This window comes from Nesoenas mayeri, assembly GCF_963082525.1.
Source record: "Nesoenas mayeri genome assembly, chromosome: 1".
In the NCBI taxonomy this organism is placed as follows: domain Eukaryota; kingdom Metazoa; phylum Chordata; class Aves; order Columbiformes; family Columbidae; genus Nesoenas; species Nesoenas mayeri.
In genome coordinates, this window is record NC_137541.1 from 43,270,977 (window position 1) to 43,287,339 (window position 16,363).

Here is a 16,363-nt window from a genome sequence, read left to right on the forward strand (position 1 = left end):
TTTTTCGTACGAGTCAAATTTCCAGATACGCTCTTTACTAATAATTCAAAATTAACTTAAACTGCCTGCAATATTTAATGTGTAACTTTCTATATTAAGAGGGCTTTTACAAAAATGCAGATACAATCAGAAATGGTATCTGTTAGAATAATGAAGGGGCAGCCTCAAAAGCTGAAGGTTTTTCTGGCACAGTCTAAATTTTATCTGATCTTACCAAATGACAAAAAGCTCATGTTGGCTGGAAATGTTGAATTTGCTTTGTTCTCTTAGCTAGTCATGAATATGATTAATTATGGCTAGAGCTGCTCCAATGTTACTGATGCTAATTTTTCTGATGGAAATTATGAAAGCTGAAGGAGGACAGCTGTTAAAAATGTACATGAAAGTTTTGTAAGTATCTCAGTTTGCCATCGTGATGGCCAACTGCTTTGGGTTTTTTCAATTTAAAAGTTTTTGTGGTTCACAATTGCTAACAAAGCACCTGCTCCGCTCTGTCAAGACGTGCCACAGCGTTCCTTCCACTCATGCCCACGTGGCGGGTGTTAGCGTGAGGAGATTAAAGCAAGACCCTTCACTGCAGGAAGTATTCCCAGTCTGGTGTGGAACATACCAAACATTATGAGGGGCAGTTTGAAAATTACAAAAACTCTTACCAACAGCCTGTGCAGAGGGAATTCACGACTGGCTTTTCTCTCAGCAGAACTTACTCAGTGGCTTTAGTGAACAAGCACAATTCTATGTTGCACTTGTTCTGCAACATCTGAAAATGGTCCATAAAACCCAGTATCACAATGAAGACTAAAGCTATAACAAAAAGTCTCTGGCTTTCTGCAAAGTTTGTCTCAGAAATTATGTTGACAGCAGCAGGCTCTAAAGCACTGCATATTCATCACTACGTTGTAGCAATGCCTGTGAACTGCCTCATCCTTTACGTACCACAACTGTGATGCTATTATTGTTAACCAAGGCAGCATTTTCTGAAGTGATATATTTGAAGTAGGAAAAAACTCAAGGAGGCCTTTTTTTTTTTTTTTGGTAAACCACAGACAGATCTTGTATGAGAGCAAATGTTCTGTTTAATCTGCCTTTACATAATATGTAAAATGTTAATTAAATAGTTAATACTTATTTTTTAATGGATGGTTAAGTATTAAAATATATGTATATACGTGTATACTCCTGCCCATATCTTTAGATAAATGTTCATATGCAGGATGATAAATAAGATCTTAATATTGTTCCTTCTGCCCAAGAACGAAAACCAAAAAGCATGGAGGATGTTGCTGAATGCATTACCCGAGAAAGAAATGAAAAAAGAATAAAAATAACACGTTCATCACAGAGGACTGAATCCCATAAAAATATGCACAATGCCTCCCACTTTGAATAAGAATGTCTGCGGCATCAATGGAGCAGGGGTGCTTCAAGGTGAGCACCAATCCTGCAGAAAGGGATCTGCATATTATATTCGACACACATTGATCATGAATTAACAGACTCGTTACCAAAAAAAAGGGCTAATTGCATACTTGGATGCAAGATGTGAGGTAGTTCTTCTACTGCACTGATAAGAGCACAACTGAAGTACTGACCCCAGTTTTGGTCACCATGCTTTGAGGGTAACGTATAGCCATGTGAAAAATTCCACAGATACACAAGAATGATCAGAGATCTAGAAAACATAGTAACCTCTTCACCTTGTCGAGCAAAATTACTATCCTCAGCACATCTTTCTACTGAATCAGCTGGTACTTGAGTAACCTCAAAAGTTTATTGCAGAAAAAGAACACTTTATCTTTAAATAATTCAACTTTTACTATGTTTGAACAAGGGTACTATTCTTTGTAAATGATGTTGCAGTCATGAAACAGAGTGAAAACATAAAATAAATTATGCCAATAAAGCAGTAAAATTATGGTTACATAGAATGATTCAAACTGAATCAGTAGAGAGATGAAAGCCTATTTCCTCTCACAATGGGTTCTAGTCTGAGTATGTACCTGGTGGATTTAACGTTTATCCTAGAAGCATTCTTTACAAATTCCATAGTTTGTAGTTGTGAGTTGTTGAAAAATGACTAAGTTATTTAATAATGAAATTAATAAACAGTAGGAATAGTGAACTAACACAGTAAATGTATCAATACTTGGAATCCTCACATTAAAATTAAGGTTAATCTGGCTTATAATGACAGCATTCATATAAATCAATTAATACTTTTTGACTTTGAGATTATTCACATGGACACCACAAAGAAACTAATTTCTTATTTATTGGAATTATTGAGATTAACTATATGACCCTTGACTGTGTTCATTTTTAGAGTGGTTGACCAGTGTGGTCTGTTGTACCCTCAGAAATTAATTTGTAGTAGATAAAGCAAAACCACCAAATCAGTTCAAAGTTCACTCTCAGTGACAGTGAACTCCACATTAAGATATTTTAGTGCTTCAATAATGTACATGCTTTAGCCTTTACCTGTAGCACATAAATAGTAATGAGATATTTATTCACAGAACAGAATGAAAAACTAGGGCATTATTTTTCTTTCTATAACGTAACTCAGCCCTATCACCTAACTGTCTTTAGGTGTAATAGTTATTCCATTAGCATAACCTTTTTGTCCCTCTCTGCTGAAATACCTGGCAATCATGTTTCTAATAATCCTAACGATTTTCTATGTGCCATTTATCCTGACACCAACTTGTGAATATTGTGAATATTCTAAGAAGCAAGATATTTATCAGATGCCACCTCCGTCCTGAAGAAGATCTCTCCCTAGGAATAGGCACTATCCCTTCAAGCAAGCCTAGAATTAGAAAACCTTTTGTTTCACAAATCTGAAGACACTCACTATATCCTTTGGGAGCTGAGGCAAAGAAATTCTCTGGGAACAGTCTATAGGTGGGAGGTGACAGCTTTCATTTCTTTTCAACACACACCACAGGAGGCATTTGGGATGGGTTTGCAGCTGATTTCTAAGGCAACCTCGCACTGAACTCGTAGGAACCTCCATGGGTTTGGTTCCTTCCAAGGTAGAGACCATAGAACAGTTTGGGTTGGAAGGGATCTTCAAAGGTCATCTAGTGCAACCCCCTGCAATGAGCATGGGTATGTTCAACTTGATCAGGTCGCTCAGAGCCCCATCCAGTCTGGCCTTGAATATTTCCAGGGATGGGGCATCTACCACCTCTCTGGGCAACCTGTTCCAGTATTTTACTGCCCTCACTGTAAAAAATTTCTTCCTGATGTCTAGCCTGAATTTCCCCTCCTTTAATTTAAAACCATGACCCCTAGTCCTACCACAACAGGCCCTGTTAAAAAGTCTGTCCCCATCTATCTTATGGGCCCCTTTTAAGGACTGAAAGATTAGCATCAATAGCTGCCAAGGCAGCAGAGCCAGCCTGCCAGGCCCCTACATGGAAGCTGTTCCTCAGTTTACCAGGACGGCTTAAGAGCAGTAGGTTGGCCAGCTGTGCTCTATATTCACCAGACAATGGTCGAAGACACTGCTAACCTGTCTTGCAGAAAATACAGAATAGTATCCACCAGATCCAAAATGATGGATCACTCAGATGTAATTAACAAGAAAAACAACACAAGAAAAACAGAACAAAACAAAAAAATCAGAAAATGCTGTGCTTATTAGCTGAATTGTGTTCTGTAATTGATTTCATCTTACCTTTGCAGCCTTCACAAGTAAGAGCATTGTAGTGGTACCCAGAGGCTTTGTCACCACAGACCACACAGAGCTCTTCTCCTTTCACTCTTCCTGTGGAGTGACCCAGTCTAGGCTTTTTGGCTGCAGGGATATCCATTATTTCTGTCTCCCTTGTGAAAAAGGTCTCTGAGGGTATTCTCCTGAGCTCATACATCCCAGGGGAATACCATTCCTCATGCTGTGGAGGATAGAAGCCTAGGTTGGAGTAATAAGGTGGTGATGAAATCTGAGGCTGAACTTGGGGAAACGGCACACTGTTGTACTGTGTGTAAGGTGACACATCTGCCTCTTGCACTGGAGAACTCATTGGCTCTGAAAGGACACCTGGAAAATAATAGTGCAAAAATGTTTTCTATTATTACTCTGAAACTGCAGTTGTTGGAGAAGTTTCTGCTTCCAGACATCCAATTCAAAGACAAGGCATCATCATGAAGATTGCATTATCTGAGCTCAGATTTGCTCCAATACATTGCAAGATATTTTAAAAGTAACTTAGCTATTCTTAGCCACTCCTTTACTATTGGTGGAAATGTCCAGCACTGGCCCTTACATAAAGTAATCTTTAAAAATACCATGCAGCTGACTGTGTAAATGTACAGTTTACAAGAAAGGACAATCCACACCAAAGAGAAGCTAGCAACCCACATTAGGTGTCACAGCAGAAGACAAGAAATCCAAACAAAAGCCAAAAATCCTATGGCATTGGTGAAAGTTAGGTCAAGACTCAAACTTCATGTTAATTTCTGTTTAATGCTGAACGAATACATCATGGTAGAGAAAAATGGCACTGGGGAAAGAGAACAAGAGTGAGGCTTAATTAGAAGACTAAGAACTTGAAAGAAACCTTTCGAGGTTTCCATGAAGGAGCAGGGAAAATATTCCAAATATAAGTGGTGAAATCCAACCTTCTCACCATCCATCCTCCAGTGACCACCAAGGCAGCCTCTGCACCTGATCCACAGCCCCTACAAGCCAGTACCAGTCAGCGCAGTTGTACAGTTCTCAGATCAAGCACCTCTGAGCCAGCAACAAACCTGGCAGTTGCAAGCTTTCCAGTCAGGATCCACACAGCGTCTGGGGGCTACCTTAACTTTACACATTAAATAGCAGGTTTGAAAATGAAAACAACATCTAGCAGTCCTTGGTGTAATGAAAATCAAGCCCATGCCAAGCAGCTGAAAAAAGTAGTTTAAAAGTTGGTTGCACACTACTTCATATTTTCTGTTGGAGAAGCCCACATCTTGCTGTTTCATGAAAACACTGACACAATTCCTTCATTAGTTCCAATGAGAGAATCTGAGAAAAATAGTACGTATTTCCAGGAAGATGCATGAGCCGGGTTAGCTGAAATAGAGGTAAATTTCCAAGCAGTTAGAATGTTTTCTTCTTAGTAGCTAGCACAGTATTTTGTTTTTGATTTAGTTTGAGAATAATGAGATAGCACCCTGGGATAAAGTTAATATTTTCTTCCAGTAGCTTTCCAGTGTTTGCAATTTGGAACAAAAAGAACGTAAGAACTCACTGATACCTTGGCTGTTGACAAACGGATGAAGGACTTTTCAACTGCCCAGCTGCAGATGCAGGATAGCAGCTGGGATGGAGCATAATGGGACAGCAGTGTCTTCTAGATGGATCAGTGAAATATTCCATACCATGAATGTCATGCTGCATGTATAAGTGGGAAGTTGCTGGGGACTGGCCTTGTTATTTGACTGGAACCATCTGTGAGGGTTCCTGCTCCTGTTGCCTGATCTGTGACTTTCCTACTCCTGCCGTGATCTCTGCATTGTACTGGGCTCTCTGTGCTCACAGTGTCCGCCCTCTGGCATTCATTGCTGGGAGCGCGTGTCCTAGCAGCAGGTATTGCTCTGTATATTTGCATAGCTTTGTATATCCTACAATATTGACATTATTATTCACTCTTATTTTATTATTATTCTAGTAAATTTGTTTCCATTTCAACCCATGAGCCTTTCCTCCTTTTTCTTCGCTCAGGGAAGGAAAGGAAAGGCGAGAGTGGCTGTCTGCCATTTAACTGCTGCCCAGGGTTATACGGTAACAATGCTGAGTCCCACTTTTATTGGAGTCAACAGCAGTATTTACAAGGAAATCATAGATTAATGTTCATTGGTGACCATTATTAAATAGTGCTTCAGAAGCACTCCAAAAATGTTATTTGCTGACATAAAGTCAATTCCCTGGCAAGCTTCCTTCACTTCTGAGGAATCAGAAGCAATGAAAAAATGTCAACAATTGAGGGAGCATCTGTAATGATAACAAAGAATAAAAATCTGTAGTAAGGGATTCTTTCCTCTCCTTTGTCTCACTTCAGTTAGTACCAGAAACTAAACTTTTCATTTCAACTACTTTTTTCACTTTCAAGGTCTCAGGCTCTTGCTCTGCAGCCTTCTGCCCTTCCCACTTTACCGTGCTGCAGAAGCCGTACAAGTGGTTTGGATTTATGTGATTTCTGTACTGTCTACAGCACATCTTTGCCAATAGCAAGTGCTGAGGTTCCAGTTCAAAGATAAGCAGCAAGATGTATGTCAGGAAAATTGTGACACACAACCAAATGAGAACAATGGTGACATTTATTATTAGCAATTAGTTTAATTATGGTTGCATTTAGTTGCTCCATAAGAGGCCAGAGCCCCCAGTACTGTAGTAGTAGAAGCAGAATAGCAGGAGGCACTCCCCAAACCCAAATTTATGCCCTTTATAATAAATAAAAAGCATAGACCTATAGAGACCTGAGACAAAAGACAGGGGTGGCTCTATGGAAGAGCCTGGCGGTGAAGTTACAGCTTCATACATCAAATGCAAACTGGCACTGATAACTACCAGCTGCAGCGGTGACAAAACAAGTACAAGGTGAGGACAGCAATGGGTTTAATGATTGGAGGTCTGTCTTTAATTATATTGACCATTTGTTGAAACTTCTGCTCATTAAGACTGGTCAAGGTACTTCAGGTACAAAAACTGGTGCTGTGACATACACAATCATTATACAAATAATTCAGTTTCTCTTTGGAAAGGAATCTATTCACCATGGAAACCTAAATTGTCACTTGATGGTAGTTACTTAGTTGATTGAGTTTGGTAAAGGAAAGTGGGAAGATCCCAAAATAAAAAGAAACTATTGATTTTTAACTTTATGCCATTCACAGGACATTCCACAAAAGCTCTGTGCCAGCCTCCTGAACTGCTTAAGCTTCTGAAAGAGCAAGAAAAGGCGTCAACACTATTTCCACAGGAAAAAGAATTTTTTATATATATATATATATATATATATAAAAATATATAAATATCTATATTTCTCAGGACTTGTTAAAAAAAAAATCAAGACTGCTAAAGAACTGCAGTACATGCTGAAACAATATTGCATGTTTATTTAAAGAACTATAGATCCATTTGGGTTACAGATGTGTTTATATCTGTATATAATCTATATTATACATATATGTTATATATATATTATAATATATATAATCTATATCTGTATATAATTTATATAATCATTAATAATCATTAATTCTACTCTGCTTCTGTAGGAAACAAAAAATCTGAGTCTTAATGCATGAAGTTAAATACAGGGGAGGAAAAAAACAAACCCAAAACACAACAAAACACAGTCATCCTGCATCTCCTTTTTTTCCTTATGTGTCAAGTACAGGGTTAAACAATTCATCTGAATTGAGTCCGTGCTCAGTGCATTGAAAGGGAAAGGGAGGATAGGCAGCTTCATGCATGGTATTGTTTTATATAAAACAGGTTTATAGCAAAAATTCTGGGAAGTGCTCGGATACCACAGTTATGGAGACCAGATTGATTTTTAAAGATAATTAGCTTTGTGGGTTTTTTGGGGGTTTTTGGTGTGGCAGTTTTTTGTTGTTGTTTGATTGTTTATTTCAAGTAGACTTGTTTGAAGGGCTTGGTGAGTATCTGTATTTCATCCTTAGAAAGCAGCTGACTTGGGCTGACTCAATAAGGCACCATTCTCCACCCAGAACAGATCAAAAACAGTTGTGAATTTATTTTTTTCCCCACAAAATTGTCAGTGAGTCTAGAATTAAACATTAAAAGAAACGATGTGCTCCAAAACATTAGTGATCTAAAATAATTAATAAAAATAATTGTTTAAAACTGTGGAGGTGTTCCATACACATGATTTCAAAATGAAATTGTTTCATTTTTTTTTAGTTTAAATGTTCTTTTAATTTGAGATATTGTCTTAAAAAGTTGAAACAAATGATGAGGTTGAAATAGAAACTAGGAGTCTTGAAATTATTGGAACAATGTATTTCTATGACCTGATCCAAAAAGTGTGATCTGGGCTGTGTTCTCCAACCTTCTGTGTGCATGAGGCTTTCAACAAAAGCTGGAGGAGTTCTGCTTGCAGAGGCACATGCTGCACTGCTCTGTCCTGCGTGACATTTGAAAACCACACTGATTTTCAGAATTATGCTTTGCAAAGTACATGTGAGTCTAGAACAAGTAGCTTCTTATCGCAAGAGAAAACTAATCTTATCTTGCCAGACGGAATGTACATATGCTTTTATCCAAATACATATTAGTAGAAGTCTGAGATGGGCTGGTCTCCTGCCACTGTAAAGCATGAGCCAGCCCACTGAAATGGCTGGAGTTGCAGTAGCGTGAGCAATGAAAGTGAAATCAGAAACTAGCTCACTGGAATACAGCGATATTTTACATTTGTGTGGTCTTCACTATTTTGAAACGTTTATCTGTTTTTCCTTTTGGAAGCAAACCTTATACACACCTTAAAGAAAGACTACCTAAGCACACACAAATGTCGTGTTAGTTATAACTACACATCTTTTAGATTATGTTTAGCAAATAAAAAAACATTACACAGAAATCTAGAAAACCTACTAATATCAAAGAGAAAGCTTCACATAGCTGTGGTCAACATTTTACAAAGATTTTTCCACATTACCCTCCTTAAGGTACCCAGTCCTCCTTGGCACCTCTTTTGCTTTTTTTTTTTTTCCTTTTTCTTTTTCCCCCTAAAGACTGCATATAAATAAAACTTTATTAACTGAAACTCATCACAGATTTTTGCTTTTGTTCCTTTAAATTTTAAATATTTTACAAAAGACTTGAAGAAATATTTGACATAGGCTTAACCTCTCATAGAAATGAAATGGAATTTTCCTTGTAGGAACTAAAGAAAGTGTTTTCAGTTTGCAGAATTACACTGAAATTACATGCAGATTGAAGGTGTTTATATCCAGCATATTACAGAAATTACAAGAGTACATTTTAATGTAAAAATTATTGTTCGACTAGTATAAAGCTAATTGAAGAGAAAAAAAAATCTAAGCAAGTTTGAAATATGAACTTCTGGCTCTCAGATCATTCATGAAGGAAAGTAAATAAGAACAAGATTTAGGATTAAGTAATTTGGAAACCATAGCATAACTGTTAATGAAATCCTGATTTAATTCCAAACAACTTATTTCCAGATCTTTAGAGATCACTTGGTTTAAACAACCACTCAGCATCCTATAGTTTCAAAAAAATAAAACAATATCAGATGGCAAACATGTCCAAGCAAGAACACCACAATATCCTACCTTAGGCTGTCTTCAGTCTGACCATTTCTTGAAGAAAAAGACTCTCCTTAAGTTACCCAATCCTCTTTGTCCTCTCTTTTTCTTTTTTTTCCCCCACTAAAGACTATATATAAATAAAACTTCTTAATTCTGCTTTGTCTGTATCCTGTTGACTTCTTTACTGTGAGAATTTTTTAAGAGTAGCAAAGGAGTGACACAGGCCAGAGGTTATGTAGTTTACTGATTAACTTCATTACAGAGGAACTTGATTGTAAATGTCTGAAACAATAGCAATGCCCATTTCCAGGGTGGATTTACCTGCATAAAATTTGGTTACCATTTAAGGGGATGCCTCCAAGTAGCCTAGCCATTGTAATTTTGTACCTATTGTGGTTTATTTACAACAAATCTTGTATCAATTAATATTTAGTAATGTCAGGTGATTCTGTGCAATAGATTAACCACTTCAATATCACAAGAAGCATGTTTTAGCTGACTGGAGTAGCAAATGTTTTTTTAAACACAGAAATGTTGTATTTTCAAATAGAGGCCAAAGTGCTCAGGCCATGCTGGACACATCTGTGTGATAAGATAGAAGAGGGCCAGAGAGATGTTCTCACCTCAAGACCAAAAGTCAAGAATTTATTTTCATCTGTGTAGCTTAAATTAATTCTAACTCTGTCTAGAGTGGGCAGGATGCATCTGTACTACATAAACTTTGTTGCTGACCTTACTCTTCTGGGCTCATGTAGCCTCCTTGTGGCTCTCAAATATTATTGTTCAATATCACAGAATGATTGGGGTTGGAAGGGACCTCTGGAGATTATCTAGTCCAAGCCACCTGCTAAAGCAGGTTCACTTAGGGCAGATCGCAAAGGAAGGTGTCCAGGCAGGCCATTTCAGTTGAGAGCACCTGTGACATTGTGAGGGATGTGTTGGATACCACCACAGCACTACTGGGACAACATAAAGTCAGAAGATGGAGTTACTTGTCTCAGTTTTACGACAACTAAGGTATGAAGGCACAAACCTGCTGAGACTGTTAGAGGGCAGTGTAGGGCACAAGAAGACAAACTTACCGCAATCTTGACCATGCTGCCTTTTTGGAAACAGTACCTGGAGAAAGCCCATGTCTTAAAGGCACCTGCTAAAGCAATTTAGAGCCACAGAGCAAGCTAAAAGTTGAGTGGGGTCAAAATGGACAGTCAAGGGTGGTAAGCCTCTTTCATTCTTTAGGCTCTTTCATTCAGCACTGTGGATGAGCCCACTATACCCCAACCTCAGGTTTGTGATGAGAAGTATATCTGAGAACCATATGGAAGTAAATAAGCAGAGAATCAGGTCCCAGACTGCAAGATTCCTCTTATTTCACAAAATAATCTCTTTTCCAGGCTAAGATTCACAAATGACTCACACATGCACAAAAGGAAGCATCAAACAAATGCATTTTGGTTTTGCTTTGCTCTATGGTGCAACTCTCAGAGCCCCATTCATCTGCATTTCTTCTTTTTTTAGTTTTTTTTGTTTGTTTGTTTGTTTTTTGTTGTTGTTTTTTTGGTTTTTTTTTAACCCTCAGATTGCCATTCTGTTTAGTTTGGCTCTCTTCATAATTATTATATATACATGATTTTCTGTTTTAATTTGTGTTGGTTTGTTTCCTTTTGATTTGGGGGTCTGTTATGTGCCTAATTATCTTCTTTGCAGGGATGAAGCCAGATGTTGCATCATCTGCCAGGTGGTGCTAAAACCAAGTAGTTATTTAACATATCTAACGATTTTGAAGCTGTTTAATCAGTTTGGACACTTGATCTACTATTTTTTTTAAAGCATAACCAGAACAAGTATGTGTTATTTTAAAGGGAATCAGACTTTTAAGCTCATCTTAGGGTACTGTTCTATGCCTACAACAATTTTCAATGTCACCTTATTGTTCTTACATTGTCAAATATGTAAGACAAGTTTAGATGTATTGCTTTCTTTTCTCCTTTGCTAGGTTTCATTTTTTGTGTATTCTTCCTCGTCCATTTGAGTTCAGCTTTTTAGATTGCTCATTCACCGCAAAAAACTTCTTTTTCAGATAGGAACATGAACAATGAGGGTAGCATTTCATGTCTTCTTGTATTTTTCTGTTACATTACAAGAAAACATTGTCAGGCCATCAAAAATATTTAAAAGAGGTCTTTAGTCAAATTAAACATGTAATAGTACTGATCTATCTTTCCAGGTTCTCAGGAAAAAAAAATCTCTGATAGCTAAATTTTCACACTTCATGTCATGAATATTAATAACTCCTATATAAGGTGCTTTTACAGAAAATTGAATAGAGATATTATTTTAAAGGCCTGGTACTTACTTACTATGCAACTGACAGTTTCAGTGAAATGTTTTATGTATTTCAGATGCCATACAAATGCAGAAGCTTACATTCCACGTTTAAAATATGGAGACATTTTTGGTTTCTGAAAATTAGTTCAGTCCCTTGTAAAAAAGGGCAAGTGACAACCATTGGAAGAAATTTGAACAATGGAGATACGGGTATTTAACAGATGTATTGTCCATAATATGAAAAGCTTTCAAAGACAATTGGAAGATATTATCAAATATCTTTTTCCAACAGTCTTGCTGTCCCAGCTGAATTGCCTTATTGCCTTAGAGCAGGGCTTGTCAGCTTCAGCACAAGGCTCTGCTAATGCACCTCAGTGTCTTCTAGCTTGTGTCCAGCCAATTTAGCACAAAGTGGAGGAGCTCAGATCAGTCTATGTATATTATGGTGGAAGTTTCCACAGGACAAATTCGTGGCTCTAAAGTGAGCTGCAAAGCTCCCAGTAAAGTAGATCAGGATTTCAATCCTAGATTACAGGGGTCAAAAATGCAGATTGATAGGTGTGACACTTTATTTTAGTTCAGGATATAAAATTCAACCAGCCTTCGGCTAGATGGCCCTGTTCAATTCAATGGGTCTTGTGAAATAAAAACAGGCTCTGACTGAAGAAGGGAAATAACAAAACAGAACAGGTCCCATGGAGACCCCTTACACCTCTGGGATTTCTTGTCATGGTGAGTCCCTTTCCCTTACTGGGAAAACCAGAGCTGCAAGAAAGAAAAAGTTGATCTTGCAGACAGGTGCTATAGAGGATGCATTTTACCTATCTGGTTTTGACCACTTCTTCAAAAACCTGTTTTCTGTGAGATGATCTAGGATGTTTCTAAATCAACTGAGTAGTAAAGTAGAAAAACAAAAGCAGTTTTCCAGGAAGAGCGGGTGGAAGGGAAGGACCCTGACTTCTGCTGGGTTAAAGATCCTTCCTCATTTGCATTTTGAGGCTCTTCTTCTAAGGACTATAACTACTGAAGTGAAAAACTGCAGTTAAAACACATTAACTCCAAAAACAAAAAGAGATACTTATCTTAGAAAAATACTGTTAAAATAGCAACATACATTTCCAACTACTGAAAGGAAGAAAATCTCTCTTTTCTTTAAGCTCTTCTGAAACCTGTTGCAACTAGAAATCCTGAGGGTGAGTACTTAAAGTGCCCTGGAATCACCATGGTGATGAGGCTTGCAACACAATCAACTCGTGATTGACATTTCTTTTGAGAGACTTGAACATGGTGTTAATGTTTGGAGATGCACTTAGATTTGGTTTTGAAGGTCTAAGAACACTCTCCTCATAAACTGAGTGAAGCATAATAAAAGGATAATATATTTCCAAGGTTTTTACAGAGTTTTAGTTTGCATCTTTGTAAAAAGAGACTGTTTTTTATAAAGGCTGATGTTTGTAAGCCAGCAATTTCTTTCTTACATTATATTAGAGCTGCAATGTGTGATAAAGCCTGGGACAAATGTATATTCTAAGGGACGCTTGAAGAAAAGCTTTCGCCCTGCTTCCTTGGGCTCACAAGCCTCTACCTGCCAAAAATGAACATCAAAAAATGCAAGTAGCTTAAAAATATAAAATTGAGAGGCAAAATAATTTCCTAAGAGCATCTTGAAGAGACAGAGTAATATTTTCAAAATGAGTAACTCTTTCTACGGACTCAGTTGCATACTATTTCTGATTTTTTTTTCCAGCTATGAAAGCAGAAGACACCAAATTTTTAAAGAATTCATTTCTGAGATTTGAGTGACATCCTGCAAAACAGGACCAAGTGGCCATAAAGAACAGAAGTCAGCTTAAATGAAACACAGCATGAGCCCTAAGACTCCTTCCTAATGGGACCCCTGATTCTTTCTGTTACAGAAATGTCAGTTTGAATTAAATCTCCATTATGCTAGGCTCTGAATACCTATAATGGGAGACACAATCCCTCTTCTGAAGACCTCACAGCTTCTGAGTAACATTTCAGTGTGGAGGGAAAATATTTCACATTGACATCCTTCCTTGTATTTTGAAGCTACCTGATCATTACTCTTTAAAAATATGAAATAATTAGTGAAAAAGTAGACATCGGGGGAAAAATGTTCTGGGAAAAAATCCACCCTAAATTTGAACATCCTTCTCTTTATATATCATGGCCTGACATTGGAGTTAACAGGTAGCAAGGAAGTGTTTTGGCTGTTTACGTATACTTTTTCAACAACTGCAAAAACTATTTCTTCCACCAAAAGCCAACACATTTACAGGAAAAAAAAAAACAAAAAACAAACACAATAATACACAGTAATGCGATGGGTTTTGCTTGTCTTTAGTGACAGTACTTTAGTTTCACTGTATGGAGCCAGGACACCGGAACTGGTTGGATTTGGAGAGATGCTCCTGACTTCTAATAGCTCTGTATTAGAAGAGGGCTGGTTAGTAGGTCAAGAGAGATTTTCATTCCCCTCTACTCTGCCCTGGTGAGACCACATCTGGAATATGGTGTCCAGTTCTGGGCCCCTCAGTTCAAGAAGGACAGGGAACTGCTGGAGAGAGTCCAGCGTAGGGCAACAAAGATGATGAAGGGAGTGGAGCATCTCCCTTATGAGGCAAGGCTGAGGGAGCTGGGGCTCTTTAATTTGGAGAAGAAGAGACTGAGGAGTGACCTTATTAATGTTTACAAATATATAAAGGGTGAGTGGGGCCAGGCTCTTCTCGGTGACAACCAATGGTAAGACAAGGGGTAATGGCTTCAAACTGGAACACAGGACATTCCACTTTAATTTGAGAAGAAGCTTCTTCTCAGTGAGGGTGCCAGAGCACTGGAACAGGCTGCCCTGGGGGGTTGTGGAGTCTCTTACTCTGGAGACATTCAAAACCCGTCTGGACACCTTCCTGTGTAACCTCATCCAGGTGTTCCTGCTCCGGCAGGGGGATTGGACTAGATGATCTTTGAGGTCCCTTCCAATCCCTAACATTCTGTGATTCTGTGCAGCAGGAATGGCTCTGCATGTCAGGGTCCCTCCATGCCTGAGCCACTATTCTTGTTTCAGATAGATGAAAATGAAATGTTTTCAATTTTTCCAGCACTCAAAAAGACAGACTTCTTGCCTTATTTGGACAGGAAACTTCTGAAGTATTAGAGCTTTCTGTGGGGATCTGTATCATGTGTGAGGCCCTGAATGTATCACATTACTCAAGTAAATTTCCCTCTGCTGCCAAAAGAAAGGCTAAAAAAATGTATTATTCTTTTTTTTTTTCTGAGCAATACATGTAACAGAAGACAGCTTCCACATGCTTATAAAATATTGATCAAGAATTCTTCATTCATTAACAAATCCATGTTCAGCCTTGAAAAATTCAGTGGAACTGGAGCAAGGAGAATTTTCCAGCCTGCATTATAAATTTTCCTGTGCATTGAAATTAACAATATAAGTTTTTAGTGGTATAAGTAAGACAATAGTTTTAATTTAGGTGAAATTACTTTCAAAAATCTGCATAATATGGCAATGCGAGTACATTGCAGCATAATTTATTACAAATTAACTGAAAATGTATCTGCCTAGCTTGATTTAAATGGCTCACATGAAGATAACATCCAGGCTACATTCAAAGGTCTGTCTTAGCTGAGTGTTTTCAGGTATTAGAATAGTGTTACAAAAACAACCTACAAGCTCTGCTATGAGCAGTGATGAGAGCAATAATGAACAGGATTAACACCACAGACCCATTATTTGTTATTCCTTCCATAGGTACTGAAGACTCAAGAAGCTGGGCACATTTATACCACACATCCTTGACTTGAGATTTCGGTGAATTTTCTTCTAGGTTTCTGAGCAAAGGAAAAGGATAGTTTGCTATTTTAAGCTAATTTGGTGACTTACCAAACAAATGAGGACCTTCAGCAAGAGAAAATCCATCAGTAGTGGCTAGCTGATGATGTCCTATTAAATTCATTTCAGATCCCATTTATTCTTCAGTTCAGGATTAATATGCTAATTAAGGAACAGGTTGAAGGGAGATCCTGTAAGATATATTAATTTTTTAAAAAGTATATTTAAAACAAGATAACTCATTTCTGTATTCCTACTGTAAGGCAGGATTCAGGAGGTTGTTTCAATATTTACTGTAACAAACATTGACTTGAAGCTACAATACCTAATTCAGCCTTTACATACGATTCTGCATCTAGTTTGTTTGTTTTTTCCTTGCTGTGGTATATTCTATTTGCTAACCTTCTGCTGTTCATTTAAAACTAAAGGCCGTTTATGCTCAAACATATTAAAATATTAACAGAGTGAAGCACTGACCTGACCTGCTGAGGGTATGCTTCCAGAGAATACCAGGTATTTACATTATTTTTTCCATCACCCTTTCAATTTTTTATTTTTTTTTTCTTACTGAAAAAGTGCAGTTTATAGTTAGGTCAGAAGAATCAAGCCAGGAAACTTGTGTTTAATTTCCAGTGACTGCCCTTTATCTTGCCTTCAGTAATTACTGTCTGAAGAAGATAAATGGTGGCAAAATCAGAAAGCAAAGCCTTGGTCTAATAACCAAGCTAGCCCACCCATTCCCTTTGGCATCTGAAGCAGCTGTACAAGTCTCTTGCTTGGGGAGGTTGGGAGATGCTTGTCGCTGCTCACCAGCATATTTCCCAGCCAGTCCGATGGAGCAGCTTTCATCACCTGAGGCTGACAGCAGCACTGTTACCT

At 37.9% G+C, this 16,363-nt stretch overlaps 1 protein-coding gene across 2 annotated transcripts in view; it reads right to left on the reverse strand.

Moving 5' to 3' along the window:
• The window catches only part of NR1H4 (nuclear receptor subfamily 1 group H member 4), a gene marked incomplete at both ends in the record, with an annotated part of 35,672 nt that extends 20,052 nt beyond the window's left edge, over positions 1 to 15,620 (reverse strand). For both annotated transcript variants that reach the window (XM_080349182.1, XM_080349181.1), the window contains 2 exons: positions 3,683 to 4,045; positions 15,536 to 15,620. In XM_080349182.1, coding sequence (XP_080205308.1) covers positions 3,683 to 4,045; positions 15,536 to 15,620 — 448 coding nt within the window. The remainder of the gene's footprint in view (positions 1 to 3,682; positions 4,046 to 15,535) is intronic.
• Between the last annotated feature and the right edge of the window lie 743 nt (positions 15,621 to 16,363).